Source organism: Durio zibethinus, chromosome 18 (genome assembly GCF_047325235.1).
Source record: "Durio zibethinus cultivar Kanyao isolate XHJ-2024 chromosome 18, ASM4732523v1, whole genome shotgun sequence".
Taxonomy (NCBI): domain Eukaryota; kingdom Viridiplantae; phylum Streptophyta; class Magnoliopsida; order Malvales; family Malvaceae; genus Durio; species Durio zibethinus.
In genome coordinates this window covers 22,832,289-22,849,070 of record NC_143179.1, presented here as the reverse complement: position 1 = coordinate 22,849,070, position 16,782 = coordinate 22,832,289, and the positions used below count along the sequence as shown (strand labels likewise).

Sequence of the window (16,782 nt, the reverse complement as noted above, 5' to 3'; positions counted from 1 at the left end):
AAGCCCAAGATTAATAATTGCAACCCTTCATGTGTTGAGAAAAGCGATTACTTAACATATTCCTCCTTCAAAGTTGAATGGCGGTCCATGCATGTGTGAGAAAATTTGTTGGCAAAGAACCTTAAACTTGGTATACCAAAATAATAATTAGTAGTATAAGATTTGTGAACTAAAAAGATTGGATTCCATGCATGTGCTCATCCTACTGTTATTCCCTCAAAACAATCCCTTCTTTTTATCTCATTTTAATTTTTCTCTTTGTAAAAGTGGAAAATGATTTTTGGGGACAAAAATGGAGCATGATCACTTCCTTCTTTGTCTTTTTTTTTTCCTTTTGCTTTTGTAGCTCATGGGTCAATATTATTGAATTCAGGTATATGAATCATTTTATTTTATATATCCTCTCTCTTGAAATGCAATTTGACCCACAATAGAAAACCAAAACGAAGATTGTTTAAAACATCCGATCAGAATGTTCGCCCCCAGAATGTTCTATAAGGCGAAGGGCTTGAACCAATGAAATATAGGAGAGTTGCTGCAGAAAATACATCAAAACCCCTAAGTTCAATGGATGTATCATGTTTCCGTACTTAGGCTTTGCTTATTTCCCTAATAAGTTTCTGACATTAAAAGGTCATCGAATCCCAAAAACAAATAAATGTGTCGCTTTGTCATGTTTATCGAGAGAAACCATGCTAAATCTTTCAATGCGTCTCTCTTATCATTTAGATTTCTAAGGACATTTTGCATGTAAAACCTTCTAGATTTGACAGCAATATACTTTCTTACTAATTGGATTACCCATATAGTTATTTCTTCATAAAGGATAATCATGCAGGAAAGCCTAACTGATAATAACCTGATTTGAAGTTTTGTTCATATCTGAAATATAAATGGGGTCTTTACTCACCAAGCTCAACAGTATTAGACAGCAAAGCATATTTGTCTCGGGTTGAGACTTAAGCTTCGAATTCGTGCGGTTTCGAGATTCGGATATTCACTCATTCGATATCTCAAATCAATTTAACTGTCACGATTCACATCACTGTGAGGTATTTGTCCGTTCTGACTCCTTGACCTCACGATTTTATCTTACAAAAAGCGTTTCATAAAATAGAGATGGTGTGAACCATTTTTATACTCTAGTGACGCTCTTATTATGTTCGATGTGGGATTCAGAACTCCTAATTAGATCCGTGACACCCTCGTCATAGAGGCGTCACGGAGGCTAACTATCCTGCCTACTTCCCTCGAAGCGTTTGGCGTGAATCGAACGGTTTAAGACTGACTCTGATACCACTTGTCATGGGTCGAAACTTATGCTTCGAACCCGCGTGGCTCCGAGATTCAGGCATCCACTCATCTGACGTCCTAGATCAATCTAACTGTCACAGTTCACACCCTTCTAAAGTGGATCGAACGATTTAGGGTTGTCTCTGATACCGTTTGTCACGGGTCGAGACTTAAGCTTCGAATCCGCATGACTCTGAGACCTGAACCTCCACTCATCCGACGTCTTAGATCAATCTAACTGTCACAGTTCACACCCTTATAAGGTATTGTCAACTCTGACTTTCTGACCTCACGATTTTATCCTATAAAAAATATCTCATAAGACAAAAATAATGTGAACTCTTTTTATACCCTAATAACTCTTTTATTATATTTGATATAAAATTTAAAATTTTTCCTTAAGTTCGTGACACATGCCTCTGTCCCCTAGATGCAGCCTATCGTATTTCCTTTGGTCTCCTTTTGTTTTGGCATAGCAATCAAAAGAGTAACACTATATGTTATTGGTATCTCTAATAGATAGAATCATGGGTTGAACAATTTAAGGCCTATGTAAGCCCTGCTGAATTGTTTTCCCTGCATGGATCGAGTCCAAGACAACATGGGTTGTCTTTGTCTAAAACCCAAAACAGCTAAGCTTAAAGACAGACTCGCAGCCCCATCTCAAATATCTGCCTCTGGGTGTACCACGAGGGTACCACTTTTGCGCTTTGTCTCCTAAATATTTTTCACTTCCCTGAATCTTGATTCGTGTTCTAGACAGATCCATTGATGCTGATATTGTTGTGACTGCTGTTCAAGTATTTCAAGAATATCTTACGGTCTCTATGAATGGCCGTCATCATCGTCTCTCTCACCAATTGTGTGGCTGTATTGACAGCTTGGATATGGATAAGCTTTCTTGTCAAGCTATATTCTGCTGCGCTATCAAAACTCTAGTTCCATAGAAAATCCAAGATTTGTACCAGAAATCAAATAAGAAAGAAACCAAATTTCATGTTAGTAAAGAAAATGTTAATCCTGAGGTGGTGACTCTTACTGATCAGACATGTCAAATGGTTATTGTCAAAACCGGCCTCCAGAAAAAAGACAAACCGGCCAAAATGGAAACCAAGAAAGAAAAAGAGATTCAAAGGTGCTCAGGGCCAAAAAAACCAGACTGATTTTTTTTTTTTTTGTTGACAGATAGGCCTTGTTTTAAACTGCTGAGATGATAACCAAAGATTAGTATATATTTTGTAGGGGCAATTTGTATTGCAACCATGTGATGCAATGATGAATTAATGATGCATGAGCAATTACGTAGAAAAAAATGCTCTGAATGGTTTATAGAAAGGTGTGTCAAGTGCCAAAACTTTCCTCGTCCTTTTATCTTGGAGTGAAACATTGGAGAAGGAAATTTGGTTATGTCATGTTGTAAAGGGGAAACATCAAAGAAATTTCTCACTTTCGGAATTTTGTACTGTGTCTTTAGGACACCTCGAAGGGCTAAAAGGGATGTGCTCTTCCTTGATGTAATGTTTGGTTATAACCTTCAAAATCACCATTTTTGGGAACAAATGAACCATACTTGAATGGATTTGTCTCTGACATTAGCTACTTATTTTAGCAGCATCTTCAACATTAACCAATAACTCAAAGGGCTTAGGCAACAGCTAAACCAGACAGCTTTGTTTTTTTCTTGGAACTTAAATTTCTACCTGCCCTGATGGGAGGAAAAATCATAGTCAATTTCACATAAATGGTTATCCGGACAAATGATCAGTACAAAAAACGCGTGCTAAAGCAGTAACTAGCTATCTTTAAAGCAAAAAGTATATAAGATTTGATTTGAAATGAAAGAAACATTTAAAAATCAAGGCCAACTCTATTTTTTTCAATTGATCATCTATATGTTTTGCTTTAGCCTTATAATAATCAGAAGAATATACTTATAATAATCAGAAGAATATACTATCTGATGGAATGGCAGCAGGGATAAGAAGGAACCGCTGGTCTGTCTAAATCAAAGCCATAGAACCCAAGAGAACAGATCATATTGGCCTTTTTTCCTAATTGGAATCCAAATACTATTGGGAGCCTTTAATCTAATTATAATACTACTTTTTTGTATAATTCGGATTATAATGAGAATTTATACTTGAATAGACTAGAATACATAACTGATAAAAGTAAGAATCCCCTTAAAACATTTTTCACTTGAATAAAAAAGCTTGGTGAAAATTTTGGTGAGAATTTTTAAAAGTGATGTGCACAAAAGAAAAGTTAAGCACTTCTCCTGTTTCTTCAAAATAAAGGGTATTAGACAATTTCTCTAAAGTGTATGCGTCTGATTGGGAGTAAGAGAATTTGCTAGGAAAGTTCCTCATAATTACTTGAATTTGAATTTAGGAAATGTTTCCCAAATCTTGCATATTAAAAGGACCACTAGGCAGTAGCCTAGTCATGCAAATTGTGCATGCAAAAAAGTGAGAAAGGAAGGAGCAAAGTGAAAGAGTGAAAACATGGTGGAGATTGAGGAAGTAAACAATTATGAGGCATTGCCACTTCTCTCATTGAATCATGTCTCATTGTTGTGTAGATCAGTTTGGGATTCTGTGCGGTTCTATGAAGAAGTCTTGGGATTTGTTCTCATCAAACGCCCTTCTTCTTTCAAGTTCAATGGAGCTTGGTAATTAGCTTACTGCTCTAGCTTTCTTCAAAATATTTTTACCTTTCTTTGACATAGGATATTAAATGACTGATCTGCCTGATCTCATGCAGGTTGTATAATTATGACATTGGGATACACTTAATTGAGAATCCATCAATTGATGATTTTGACACTATTGTCGAACCACGACCAATTAATCCTAAGGATAATCACATATCCTTCCAGGTATAATATATGAATTCAAATTGAATCTTTCAGAAACTTAGCCTGCAACTTTAATTTATATCACTGATATGAATATGTTTATAACAAGTTTGTGTTGAAATGGTTTGTGATGACAGTGTACAGATGTTGGCCTTGTCAAGAGGAGGCTAGAAGACATGGGAATGAAGTATATAACAGCTGTGGTTGAAGATGAAGGGAACAGGGTTGATCAGGTCTTCTTCCACGACCCAGATGGTTACATGGTTGAGCTCTGCAACTGTGAGAACATTCCAATACTTCCTCTATCTTCCTGCTCATTCAAGCGAAGGTTAAGCAGTTTCAACAAGTCTGCTTCAGCTAAATGTGGATTCATGGAAAATGCGATGATGGAGAGCTTGAGCATGGATATGATGAACATATCATTTTGAATTGCACCAAAAAAAAAAAATGTGAACAACTTGACTTTCTTTTCTGCTATTGTGTGCCGCAATTGTTTTACAAGTCTTACAGTGGTCTGGTGTCTGTGTTTCATGTATTGGTTATAGTTTTTAATAAGTTTGTGAGATTGAGTTATAATCCGAATGTAATATACATTAAATTGGAAATATGGCCTCTGATATAGATCAAAAGGATAAAAGAAATGATCTGTAAAAACCAATAGAGTTGCCATATTGTGCCTTGGCAAGGCCAGTTGCCACTGTTGTTCGTGAAATGTCAATTTTGCAGCAGCCGCCTGCTTTTTTGTTATAAAATTTCCAATTACCGTCAGTACTGCTTGGGTTTGTTTATTATTACCAACTACCATTCATCTGATTTTAAATTGAATTTAGTTGTGATTTCATTTTTGTGGCAGGGGAAAATGTGGACACCACAATCAAAAGGAAGGTAGGAGGAAAAAAAATGGATACCACAGGCTCATAGAAACCTTGGCAAAAAGCCAACACAAATATCTTCAAACTGAAATGTGAAACTAAGATTAATTTCTTCTGCATTATTAAGCAGTTCTACTTTCATTTTGATCCAATGAAGTGACCTTATCACTAAATTGCTTTGGGGGAGAAAAAGACTAAATTCAAGCAAATGTGATATACTTCAGTTTGACTTTATAATATAATACTGTATAAATTTGAACATATTTAAATAAAGTAATAACAAATCATCCATCTGACCATTAAAATAGAAAACCGAAAAATATTGCAAACGAAGTGTTAAAAAGGCAAGGATATCAATTGATAAGACAACTAATTTAAAGAAAACAGAATTATTAGTGTTCCAAATGATGATTTTTGCCACCTGCAAACCCTTTTTTTTTTTTTAATAATTTCTCATTCATTACTTTTTGAAATCTCATCCTCATCCATAACTAACCAAATTTGTACTATATTGTCAATTTTGTGCTTGCAACAGTCATGAAACACAAGATATTTCTCCTTTAATCACGAGGGAGGAGATTGTGGAACCAATTAGCTACAGATTACTGAGAGAGAGAAAGAGAGAGAGAGAGAGAAGATGCTTTTGTGGATGCTAGGCTTCAAGAAGCGGCAAGGATGTAAGAAAACCAAACCGAAGTTAACAGGAAATAAGAAAAACTGGGTCCCATGGCAGATATGTGACTGGTGGGCAAGATTAAAGCAAGAGAGGTTCTCAACCCCACAACTGCAAACGCCAAGACTCTCTTTGAAAAACTTGTGGTGTCCATCAATTGAGCAAATACCATATGAGTCAAACCAAAAGTTGGCATAACAAAACACACCTATTGATTCCAGCGCTATCTCGTTCATTTGTTATGTCTTTGTTGCCTGCTTATTAAATCCCCATATTTTCCCACACCCTCCTCCAATCCCTTCTAATATATAAAAGAAAAACATCTTTTTTCTCCCCCTACCCACCGATCCTAGTCCTTGCCATCGTCATCATTATCACCAACCAACCCCAACAACAACAACAGCTGCCTCTGCTTATCATCTTATTTGATTATTAAAACAGCTTGTTTTCTTTTGTTTCTGTGTCGTATTATTTTATTATTTGAAAAAGAGATGAATATTTTTGCTGGTTGATTGGGAGAGGATGAGAGTGAGAGAGAATTATGCGAACCCTTTGTGACGCTTGTGAAAGTGCTGCTGCTATATTCTTCTGTGCTGCTGATGAGGCTGCTCTTTGCCGTGCCTGTGATGAAAAAGTTGCTTCTTTCTTTCTTCCTTCAATTGATTCTTGTTTTTCTTCAAGTAACTATGCACTTTGGGGTGTGTTTTAGCTGTTAACTGGACCACATGTGGGATTTTGTCGTCCATGGTTCTTCTTTGTAGCCTGCAGGATTTTTCTCATAGTTGCTTGCTTCTCCAATTGTTTATTACTTCCTAGCTACTTGGTTTTTTTTGTAAAACCCAACCAAAGGCCCCACTTTTCTTCTTCAAGATTGAAGCTCTTTTTTTAGTATGTCACTTTTGTACCACTGCTAGCATAATTCCAAAATTTGATGAATAGTCTTTACCCAAACGAATACTTTTGAGTTTTTTTTTTTTTTTTGAAAAATAGATTGGTATATTTGATTTTATTTCTTTTCAAAAACTTCCTAAGCATTATTATCAAAAGGATACTTCTTCAAACTTGTTTACAATTCGAATTAGAATTCTTTCATTGTTCTGGACTGTCCTGGAAAATTGAAACCTTTCTTTGAACTGTTGATGGATGTGGCAGGTCCACATGTGCAATAAGCTTGCTAGCCGGCATGTCCGGGTCGGTCTGGCAAATCCCAGTGATGTACCTCGCTGTGACATATGTGAAAAGGCACCTGGTATGCAGGAATTTTTTTGTCTTACTTTTCCTTTCATTACAGAGCAGCTGTTTTATCAGGTTGTATAGAAGTTTGTTAAACTTATGTTCATGTATTGGCATGTGCATGTAGCTTTCTTTTACTGTGAGATAGATGGAAGTTCCCTTTGTTTGCAATGTGATATGATTGTACATGTTGGAGGTAAAAGAACTCATGGAAGATATCTTCTATTAAGGCAGAGAGTAGAGGTTTGTCACTTATCTTTGAGAAGAATTGGGTCATATGTTCCTCCTGGAGTTTAAATGTTGCTCTTGAAATTTTATTGCTTTATTTTTTATGCAGTTTCCAGGGGATAAACCTGGTAATATAGAGGACCCAGCTTCACAACCAGTGCCAGTGGGTCCCAATGAGACCAGAAGATACCAAAATCAGACAGCTAAACCAACAGTGGGAGAGAACCAACAAAATCACAAGGTTTCTCCTGTTCAAGGGATAGATGCTAATCCTGATGGCCATCTCAACATGGACCCTAAAATGATAGATTTGAATATGAAGCCTCATCGAATACATGGGCATGCCTCCAACAATCAGGTTAGAACTACTTTAGCTGTTAATATACCTATAAATCAGGCTTCTTCTTCTTTCTTTCACAGCATTTGAAATTCATGATCTTGTTCTTTCAATATATTTAGAGGTAATATCTGTATTCACTTATTAAGGAGTGAGATTGAGTAATTTCTTAGTTGGAAGCCCTCAAATTTCATTTCATGTGCAATACGCATGCCTTTGTTTCGATGCATGAAAAGACATAGACCTATATAAGAGGATTGTATGACCTTTCAAAACAGATTGTAGCACTATCATCAGACTTAGAAGATAGATATGGAAACTTGATAAAAGAGTGTGGAAGATATTTCTGAAGTTCATGAAATCAACTACTGTATGATAGGATTTTATAAGAGAAAGTAGTCACCACTCATCTATACCATAAAGGTTACTTAGAGCATATTCCAAACTTGTGTGTGATAATTTTCTAGAAATTCTCCAAAATAGACTGATTTCAGAGCTAATGCATTTGTTTGATTTAGTTTCCATTTAAGTATCAACACTTTATTTCGTCTTGGTTTTCAAGTTGAACGGCAAGATTACATTGAGGAATGGTACATATCTGAAGTTGATAATGTTATTATGTACAGCCTAGTTCAGAACCTGATACAATCATTGCATTTCTGTCTCATGATGTAGAGTCACCTACACTGCACAAGCATATTCAGGAATAAAACTATAGCTTCTACATCCAATTATTAATCTTGCAAAATCGACCCTGATGCCCATTTTTATGTTTGAAGGAACAATAATTCGCTGTTCGTAGCAGACTCAATGATGATTAGGAAACCTGCTTGGTTCCCAGTTGGTTAAATTTTATTTTGAAGCCAGAAGCCTGGAGGGCCTTATTTTTACATATGTTCATCCTTAGCTGGTCAACTTATCATCTCCTTTGCCTCTCCTTAAACTAGCTTAGTTGTTTAAGAGTAGTTTTTCAGACAGCTTTCATAGCTCATACTTCAAAGTAAAAAGAATGTAATCCACTGGAAAAGGATTGATCTGTAATCTATCATCCCTTTGTTTTAGAAACGACACTTTTTTTTTGTGACTTCTTAAAGCACTTGCGAGTATGTGATAATGCTTGAGATTAATGCGTAACAAGTAATGTTATACTGATATTAACATGACAAGGGTTCTCAGGTAAAGTGATCGACTCTGTTGTTTATCCTGAAGAGACTACAAGAAAGGGTGAAGAAGAAAAGGAGAAAAGCAAAAGGAAACTCTTCTCTTTTTGGTTTATTGATGATGATGATGATGATGATCAGGGCAACCTTTATTGCATGAAATTTTGAGTTGTATATGATCATGGACAAAATCTAAACCCATTTTATTGATTTTTAAAGGGTTTTGATTGCATGTTTTATTAAAGTTTCGCCGTCTTTAAATTATTTAGATCAATACTTCATTTGAATATACGAGAAGAGATTCTTTTATAGTCTATTCAATTGAAATCCAAATAATAAAAAATATATATTTTTAGTGATATAATAAAATAATTTGTATTTCAATATTTAATTTAAAGATTGATACATGTTTTGGATAGAAAGTAACATTCAAAATTTTTATTTATTAAATAAAAAATAAATTATACATAATCTATTTTTTATAAATATTTTTTTAAAATGTGTAGATGAAAACTTTTCCTAAAATAATGCCACCATTATAAATTTTTTTAATTAAATGAATAAATAAAAATGCGTTAAAAAAAATAAAAGCACATGATGAGTTTGAGAATAGGACTCCGGAACACGTTTGATGTGGTTTGCTTCACGCTATCTATTAACAGTCAACTGAACAACCTTAGCCCTTGGGCCTTAGGCCTTAGTTCTCCAGTTTTAGAAAGATAAAGGACACGACCACAACGTTCCGAACTGGAGTTGGCAACGGCGACGATGAGGGTGTTAAAAGCGGTCGTTTCCGTCTCGATTTTATGTCTTGTGGCTCTGTCTGGATTCGCCCATGGGTTCGTGACGCCTCGTACTTTGCTTAACCGCTTGTCTGTAAAAAACGATTACTTAACCACTGAAGAGCTCTGGTTCGATCAGACTCTCGATCACTATTCCCCTTACGTAATGCTCTCATCTTTTTTTGCTGTTCTCTTTTATTTCCATTCGATTCAATTTGTTTACTTAAATCTGTTTTTGTTTGTAGGATCATCGGCAATTTAAACAGCGTTATTATGAATTTCTTGACTACTTTCAAGTTCCAGATGGACCCATTTTTTTAAAAATTTGTGGGGAGTCTTCCTGCAATGGCATAGCCAATGATTATATCAGTGTAAATTATACTAGTTCTTTTGAAACTCAAGTTTTGAACAGTGAAAAATGGTTTGATTTTGGAAGAAAATGTCATCATCATTGTATTGTTGTTTTCTTTTTTGGGTTTCAGGTTTTGGCAAAGAAGTTTGGGGCAGCTGTGGTTTCTCTTGAGCATCGTTACTATGGGAAAAGCAGTCCTTTTAAATCACATACAACGGAAAACTTGAAGTATCTTTCATCCAAGCAGGCTCTCTTTGACTTGGCTGTTTTTCGTCAATGGTATCAAGTAGGTTTTATTCTATTTTCATTGTTTCGAGATTTGATAAATTTGATTCCCTTTTTTTAAGCCCATTCTTAACTTGCCTACGGTTGTCTTAGTTGGTTTATGAGATGAAATGAATTCAATGTGATGATATTTTAGCTGCTAATTTCTTGTTGACCTAATTTGTTGTTTTGTTGGATGGTGCTTCTGTTCTGTAGGAATCCTTAAACTTGAAGCAAAATAAAACCGATGCTGAGAATCCATGGTTTGTTTTTGGTATTTCATACTCTGGTGCTCTTAGTGCGTGGTTTCGTCTTAAGTTTCCCCATTTAACTTGTGGAAGCCTGGCAAGTTCTGCAGTTGTTCTTGCTGTTTACAACTTCACTGAGTTTGATAAGCAGGTAAGAGATGGATGCTCCCTTCATCCCACTTTTTTTGTGTTACATTTTACTATTCATGTGTCGACTGATTAATTGTAAATTTTCAGAAAGACCTACAAACTAATCCAATTTAGGATGTAGACCTACAGTTAGTTGTCTATGAAGGGTAAAAATAGGAATAGGGGGATATAATTCTCGTGGTTTGTTTTTAACTTACTTAATATTTTGGACAACCAGCAGTGAAATTTTGATGACATTGAGTGGTTGAAGTGAGTACATACTGTAAAAATCTGCTGGCATACTGGATGCTTTAGTTTTGTATCCTCGATATGTTCTTCTCCCTTCAGTTCTAGACTTTCTCATCACCTTTGTTCTCCTCATTTTAACCCTCCCCGATGTGCAGATTGGTGAATCAGCTGGTACTGAATGCAAAGCTGCATTACAAGAAGTTACTCAACTTGTTGATCAAAGACTAACATTGAATAAAAAAGAACTGAAGACACAGTTTGGCGCAGCTGAGGTTGAATCTTCTTTCCTTGTAGTTATCCATAGCAGACAATCTCTACATAAACTGCAAAGTAATGAGGTTTTTTTTAATTGTCACCACCTAATCCTGATGCTGACATTTTGTTTATGTTTCCAGCTTGAGATTGATGGTGATTTCCTCTATTTTCTGGCAGATGCAGCTGTTATTGCGGTAGATTTGTTTTCTCCTATTGTCCTCTCACTCTCTATTAATTTTGCTCCATAATATCTTAATGTTTTTAAATTTGCAGTTTCAATATGGAAATCCAGATAAATTATGCACCCCTCTTGTTGAAGCAAAAAAGGCTGGAGAGGATTTGGTGGTATGCTCCTCTTTCTTATTATGCTTCTTTACAGTTTTTTGAGAGTATGAATTTCCATTTTTTTAAAATTAACTGAGACTATGATTTGTGGTAAATTATTTTGGTAAATTATTTTCATTACCTTATGCAGGCTGCCTATGCCAAATATGTCAAAGAGTATTATGTTGGAAGTTTTGGTGTCAGTGTCGAAACTTATAATCAGAAACACTTGAAGAACACTGCTGTTAATGAAGATAGTTCTGATCGGCTATGGTGGTTTCAAGTGTGTACTGAAGTTGCATATTTCCAGGTGGCACCCTCAATTGATAGCATTCGCTCTTCAAAAGTTGATACAAAGTATGTTTTTAATATCATGTTATGTAATCTATATTAAGATTGCTTTCTGTGTCTATGTTGCTACTACCTGTTTTTTTGTCAAATTGCTAAATGCGTATAGTTATAGTGTTTGTTCCTTTTGTATGCTTTTCTGCCTATCTGACCATACAAATGTTTTGCTCATCCATGGCAGATACCACTTGGATCTTTGCAAGAATGTCTTTGGAGAAGGCATCTACCCAGATGTTGATGTGACAAATATATACTATGGAGGCACAAAAATTGCAGGTCAAGGCTTAATCTTTCTTGGTTTTCTGCCTTTCTTTCAACATGAGTTTTCCTATAGTTGCATAAATTTAGTCTTCCAGGTTCTAGCAATAAGGACTTGATTCTTTGGTCAATCCCCATCTAGAGTAATTGCTGGTCCGGAATTGCTTTGTTTCTTCTACCTGTCTAGCATATAATTTTCCTCTCCTTCAGACACCTGCACACAGGCTTGTTTGTACCTGCCTTCATATGTTACTTTCACGCCAGCAAACAGAGGTGTGGCACACATTGATCAGCAGTTGCACACATGCACAAAATGGCTGGGGTTTTCTGTACCTCGATGTTCTTATAAATCAAAAGATGTTTCTTGATGTCAAACATTATTCTTTGATTTCATTTCAGGAAAATGGATTATCCATCTCCATACGCTGAAGCCTTCTATTCAGCTTGATATGTGCTTTTATTCATTCATTTTCAGCTAACATCTTTGGGCTTTACATAAGTCAAAAACGAATTAAGTATGTTATACCTGAAAGAAAATGAGTGATGTTATTTCTCAGAAGGAAAAGGCATCCCCAAAAAGTCAAGAGAGATGAATAATTTCTTTAGCATTTGAGGGCAAAATAATTAACTTAAATTAACAATTATGGATTTACAATTTTTTTTTCTATACTCTAATGTTCTTATTATTGCAATCAATAACTTTCATCCATAAACTATAGTTCACTTGTTCTGACAAAAATATCAATTTGCAGGTTCAAAAATCATTTTTACAAATGGCTCACAGGATCCATGGCGTCATGCATCCAAACAGACATCATCCTCAGGAAGTAAGCCTTCAGTATTATTACCCATTACTTTGATGAATACCCAGGTTCCAAATTGAAACAAGAGACTTTATTGGAATCTCTTTGTTGCTATTTGCTCCACTTGGCAATATGGATGGTGTAGCAGAGGACCCCTAGATGTTTAATAGGACCCCTAGATGTTTAATAGGCTACCTCTTGATTATGGCAGTCCTAGCAGTTCTAAGTTGTGATAAAAAAAAAATGATCTTTTTTCACCATGGAGATAATTCTATGCAGTGCAAAAAGGCTAAGTTTTTTTTTTTTTTTAGTCTGTGCGACTAGTTTTGAGATTATCTAGAAAATAGAAATCACTTGTCCTGTTGATCAATGATTTTTTTTGTAAGCCACCACCTTATCATATTTCACTCTCTAAGAACTTCCTTTGGAACATTTCAGTGCCTTCTTACATCATTACTTGTCATAATTGTGGCCATGGAACTGATATGCGAGGATGTCCCCAATCTCCTTTAAGCATTGAAGGTAAGAATTGTTTATTGCTAAAGTCATCTAACTATTTTGAATATTTTCACAGTGCTCAAGGCTTAGCACATGTTTTTCAGTTAATTATGTGCTTGCATTGTGTAGCACTGCAAACATTTGACGTAATCTATGATTATCACATACCAATTTTTTAAATAAAGATTTTCTTCTGAATTCTTTTTAAGTTTTGGTTTTTCCCATTTCAGGTAATGCTCAGAACTGCAGTTCGCCTGATGCAGTTCACAAAGTGAGGCAACAGATGATAGAACACATTGACTTGTGGCTGTCTGAGTGCAAGGACACGGGTAGGAGTTACATGTAAACGTGTCTGGCATAGACGAGATACATGTATGTGTGAATTGATTACTTAAACTAACCATAATCTCATGTACGTTACCTTCTCAACAGATGTTTAGGTGCTCATTGTGAAAGGCATTGCCAGTATTAGTTGTCCTCTAGTATCCCCCAACCCAAAACGTAGTGAACCAGACCCATATAATTGATGCAATTTGTGCTTGAAAAACATTTTAGAAAATTATAGATAAAGACGGTAAAATAAACGAACACCTTGTTTTAGAATATAGAAGAGCAGAAAAAATGAGAAGGATAAAGAGAAGAAGAAGATCCAGCCCTGATGATGACAATAGTAGCAAAACGGATGGAGGCCAACAACAAATGGGGGAAGCGACTTCTGAAACACGTAAGAGTTTCCATCATTGGATAGAGTATGAGCAAATTCATCATAACAGAATATCTGCTCACAGTATGGGAGGCTGAGTGTCAGATGACCATTACCCAATAATACTTCACAAATTAGTGTAGACGGTGACACTAGGCCTGAGTTGTGTCACTCGAGCATTCTTCCAGATATATTCTAAACCTTGACAATCAGCATCTGGTATGGGTATCAACGTACATCTGCACTTCATAAAACAGTAATACTTGGCTTGTTAACTGGAGGATGAACAAGGTTATGCTTTAAGTTTTTTGGCATTTAGATTTGCATCCACTTGCAAGATCATAGAACATCAAATATCTTATAGAAATTGAATTTTGAGAGTCACTTGCCCTAGATTATGCACTCAATCCTGACGAGTCCATTGGTATTTAGGATTTCTGCTCAGTTTACTCTTAGTATGGATCGGCCTAACTCTAATGCTTTAGCGTAGTTATTAGGAAGAATAAGTGGAAAACAAAATAGTAATGGCAGAGATTAGTAGTCTCCTCTTTCGATTAAACTTTCACTGCTGGAAATTTATAAAGCTGTTGAAGATACATGTTATCAACAAAAATATGGTACACTGCTGCGAGGATAACAGCAAAGATCTTCATCACCTGTACATAATTTATTTTACCATCACTGTTGTCTTCTTTTATGGATTCGATTCAAGCAACCTAGTAAACAAAACCCTTGACAAACATTACTTGCTTGGCCTCCCAGACTCTACCTCGCCTGTGTACTTGCCAAGTTGAGCAAGAGAGTTGGCCTTTGCCCGGACAAGCAGAGCATCCTGAGCCTCCTTCACGTTCCCAGGTCTGCCTCCCCGCTTCTTCAGGCAAGTATTGTGAAGGGCTCTTGCATATGAGAATGACACATGCCATGGGGTTGGAGCTTGGTTCATTGCGTTCAAGTTCAAGGTAGCCTGAACTTTAGACTGCCTACTAGACAAAAACTGCCAAAACCACAACCAACCAACCTTTAGCTTCAAAGTTTCATCTAGGCATGTGCAAGAAACTTATATTTTATAGCCAATTACCATGATTCCGGGGACGGCTGGAGGGATTCTTTAGCGGAGGAGCTTGAGGGTGTAGTCAGCAACTTGTTGAGGAGTGGCCCGGTTCTTGCACTCTGCACCGGGAGTGACCATGCTTGGTTTGGGGAGGATACCTTCAAACATCACATTGTTCTGGGCAAGGTAGAAGAAAACCTCAGCCCAAACCTTTTTAGCTATTTCGAAAGTCCTGTCAATTTCATGTTCACCATCAAGCAAGATCTCTGGCTCAACAATTGGAACCAATCCATTGTCCTGCATGGTAAGACATCAAAAGATTATCTAATGCCAAAGACGGTGATCAAGACAGTACAAATTTCACTTCATATTACCTGAGAGATGGCAGCATAGCGAGCAAGCCCCCAGGCTGCTTCTTTCACAGTAAGTTCAGATGGACCATTAGGAATGCTTACCACAGTACGCCTATAAATAACAATTGAAAGTATGTCTTTAATAATAGCAAAACAAAAAAGCATATTTTCACCAGAAAGAATGTACATAATTTTTATATCACTTTCCTGTATTCATAACACAGAAGGGAAATGCTAATGGAAAAACTGAAAGATATTTAGACATGTAGTGCCAAATGGATACAAATTTTACCATTTGCAAAACGAGCTCCCTGTTGATAGCATGCAGCGGAACGTGGGGTGAGGCCATCAAGACCTTGGCACCATGACTCGTTATTTGAGCCAGCCAGTGGAACAAGACCTGCAGTATTTATATTATCAAGCTATTAGTAATGGATACTACCAAGAATTAAACTAAAGAGTTGACATCATCGCCCATAAATGGGGCATGATACTTACCTTGTCGACCTTGATGCCAGGGACTATATTCTGGTTGACAAGAACGTCAACCATCTTCTTGCCGTCGGTTATGGATTAATAGAGGGTTTCCTCAAAGGGGATGGCGCCTGAGATGTACCGGCCAAGGCCAGGAGCTGAAACAAGCAATGTCCTGTAGGCTTGGCGGTTAGACTCAGTGTTCTATAACCCGATTGAGGCTAAACGCTTCCCACAGGTAGCGTTGACTGATCCATGGCCAAAATTCCACGGCCTGGAGAAGCAATAGTTTTCTACAAGCACTCCAACAATTCCATATCGGTAAAATCATTTTTTTTTCATAAAATTGTCAGTCTCTCGTTGCCAAAATTTATACTACAAGTACTTTACGAGGCCTGTGAGAATCCATGCAGATTTATTACTTTATAAGAAAGGATTTTGCGACGCTGTTCAAAGAACCATTCTTTCTCTCTTTCTTTAGTTCATTCTTGTATTGGCATATATTTTAAGCAAGTTGTGGAAGAGGTTAAAATTATATAACACTTACTGCAGTCTTGACAAGCTCATCGGCATATGAGCTAGCAAACACGGTTAGTCCAGAAGGAGCAACGAGGTGTCACCTGACAATAGAAACTGAAGGTTGGCGGAGGGTCCGACCCTTAACCCACTCAAAGGTAATTAACATCAAAGGTCCCATGGTCAAAGATCTGGGAACTATATGCCTAAGGAAAATCCAACTAAAAAAAACAAATACACAGAAACAATAGATTGTGGAGAAGAGAAAATCTCCTTAAAAGGGCATGTAGGAACTATTGTGGACAGATTCAGGCACTCTTTAACTAAAAAATCATCAAAAGACTGAAGAGCAAAGACGAGGCTATTCCCAACAGCTCAATCTCTGGGGCATCTTAAAGCTCGGGTGATTCAAATTAAGTATATAAAAGTTCTCATTGTCCTAAAAATCCAACCCCACAAACAAATTGTCTTCATGCATGTTCGAAATGGAAGACATAGAGAGTGGTTCCATGTTGATTCAGA

The 16,782-nt window shown here is 36.5% G+C and overlaps 3 protein-coding genes and 1 pseudogene across 6 annotated transcripts; 3 read left to right on the top strand and 1 right to left on the bottom strand.

Annotated features, from left to right (window-relative positions):
* The first annotated feature begins 3,728 nt into the window (after window positions 1-3,728).
* LOC111300809 (glyoxylase I 4-like) lies at window positions 3,729-4,918 on the top strand. The gene is made up of 3 exons (XM_022896423.2): window positions 3,729-3,964; window positions 4,057-4,171; window positions 4,288-4,918. Exons 1-3 carry the CDS (start codon window positions 3,798-3,800, stop codon window positions 4,576-4,578), a joined length of 573 nt encoding a protein of 190 aa, XP_022752158.1. The 5' UTR covers window positions 3,729-3,797; the 3' UTR covers window positions 4,579-4,918.
* Window positions 4,919-5,901: 983 nt separating this feature from the next.
* On the top strand, window positions 5,902-8,871 carry LOC111300808 (B-box zinc finger protein 19-like). Of its 3 annotated transcripts, none has more exons than XM_022896421.2 (5): window positions 5,902-6,329; window positions 6,848-6,944; window positions 7,056-7,171; window positions 7,266-7,514; window positions 8,670-8,871. In XM_022896421.2, exons 1-5 carry the CDS (start codon window positions 6,237-6,239, stop codon window positions 8,676-8,678), a joined length of 564 nt encoding a protein of 187 aa, XP_022752156.1. In that variant the 5' UTR covers window positions 5,902-6,236; the 3' UTR covers window positions 8,679-8,871. The 3 variants fall into 3 exon arrangements, with proteins under 3 accessions (XP_022752156.1, XP_022752155.1, XP_022752157.1); XM_022896420.2 differs by lacking the exon at window positions 8,670-8,871 and adding an exon at window positions 8,273-8,577 and having other exon boundaries at window positions 5,911-6,329; XM_022896422.2 differs by lacking the exon at window positions 8,670-8,871 and adding an exon at window positions 8,273-8,577 and having other exon boundaries at window positions 5,912-6,583.
* A 467-nt stretch (window positions 8,872-9,338) lies between these two features.
* On the top strand, window positions 9,339-13,594 carry LOC111300083 (putative serine protease EDA2). Its single transcript, XM_022895701.2, has 12 exons — window positions 9,339-9,598; window positions 9,681-9,806; window positions 9,918-10,073; window positions 10,268-10,450; window positions 10,833-10,949; window positions 11,073-11,126; window positions 11,206-11,277; window positions 11,408-11,613; window positions 11,786-11,880; window positions 12,615-12,689; window positions 13,104-13,187; window positions 13,394-13,594. Exons 1-12 carry the CDS (start codon window positions 9,422-9,424, stop codon window positions 13,507-13,509), a joined length of 1,461 nt encoding a protein of 486 aa, XP_022751436.1. The 5' UTR covers window positions 9,339-9,421; the 3' UTR covers window positions 13,510-13,594.
* Window positions 13,595-14,582: 988 nt separating this feature from the next.
* LOC111300085 (fructose-bisphosphate aldolase 1, chloroplastic-like) lies at window positions 14,583-16,683 on the bottom strand (annotated as a pseudogene). Its single transcript, XR_016330089.1, has 6 exons — window positions 16,292-16,683; window positions 15,769-16,037; window positions 15,563-15,692; window positions 15,292-15,382; window positions 14,945-15,214; window positions 14,583-14,860 (listed from the first exon to the last, which is right to left on the bottom strand). The product of XR_016330089.1 is annotated as a fructose-bisphosphate aldolase 1, chloroplastic-like (transcript).
* Window positions 16,684-16,782: the final 99 nt, after the last annotated feature.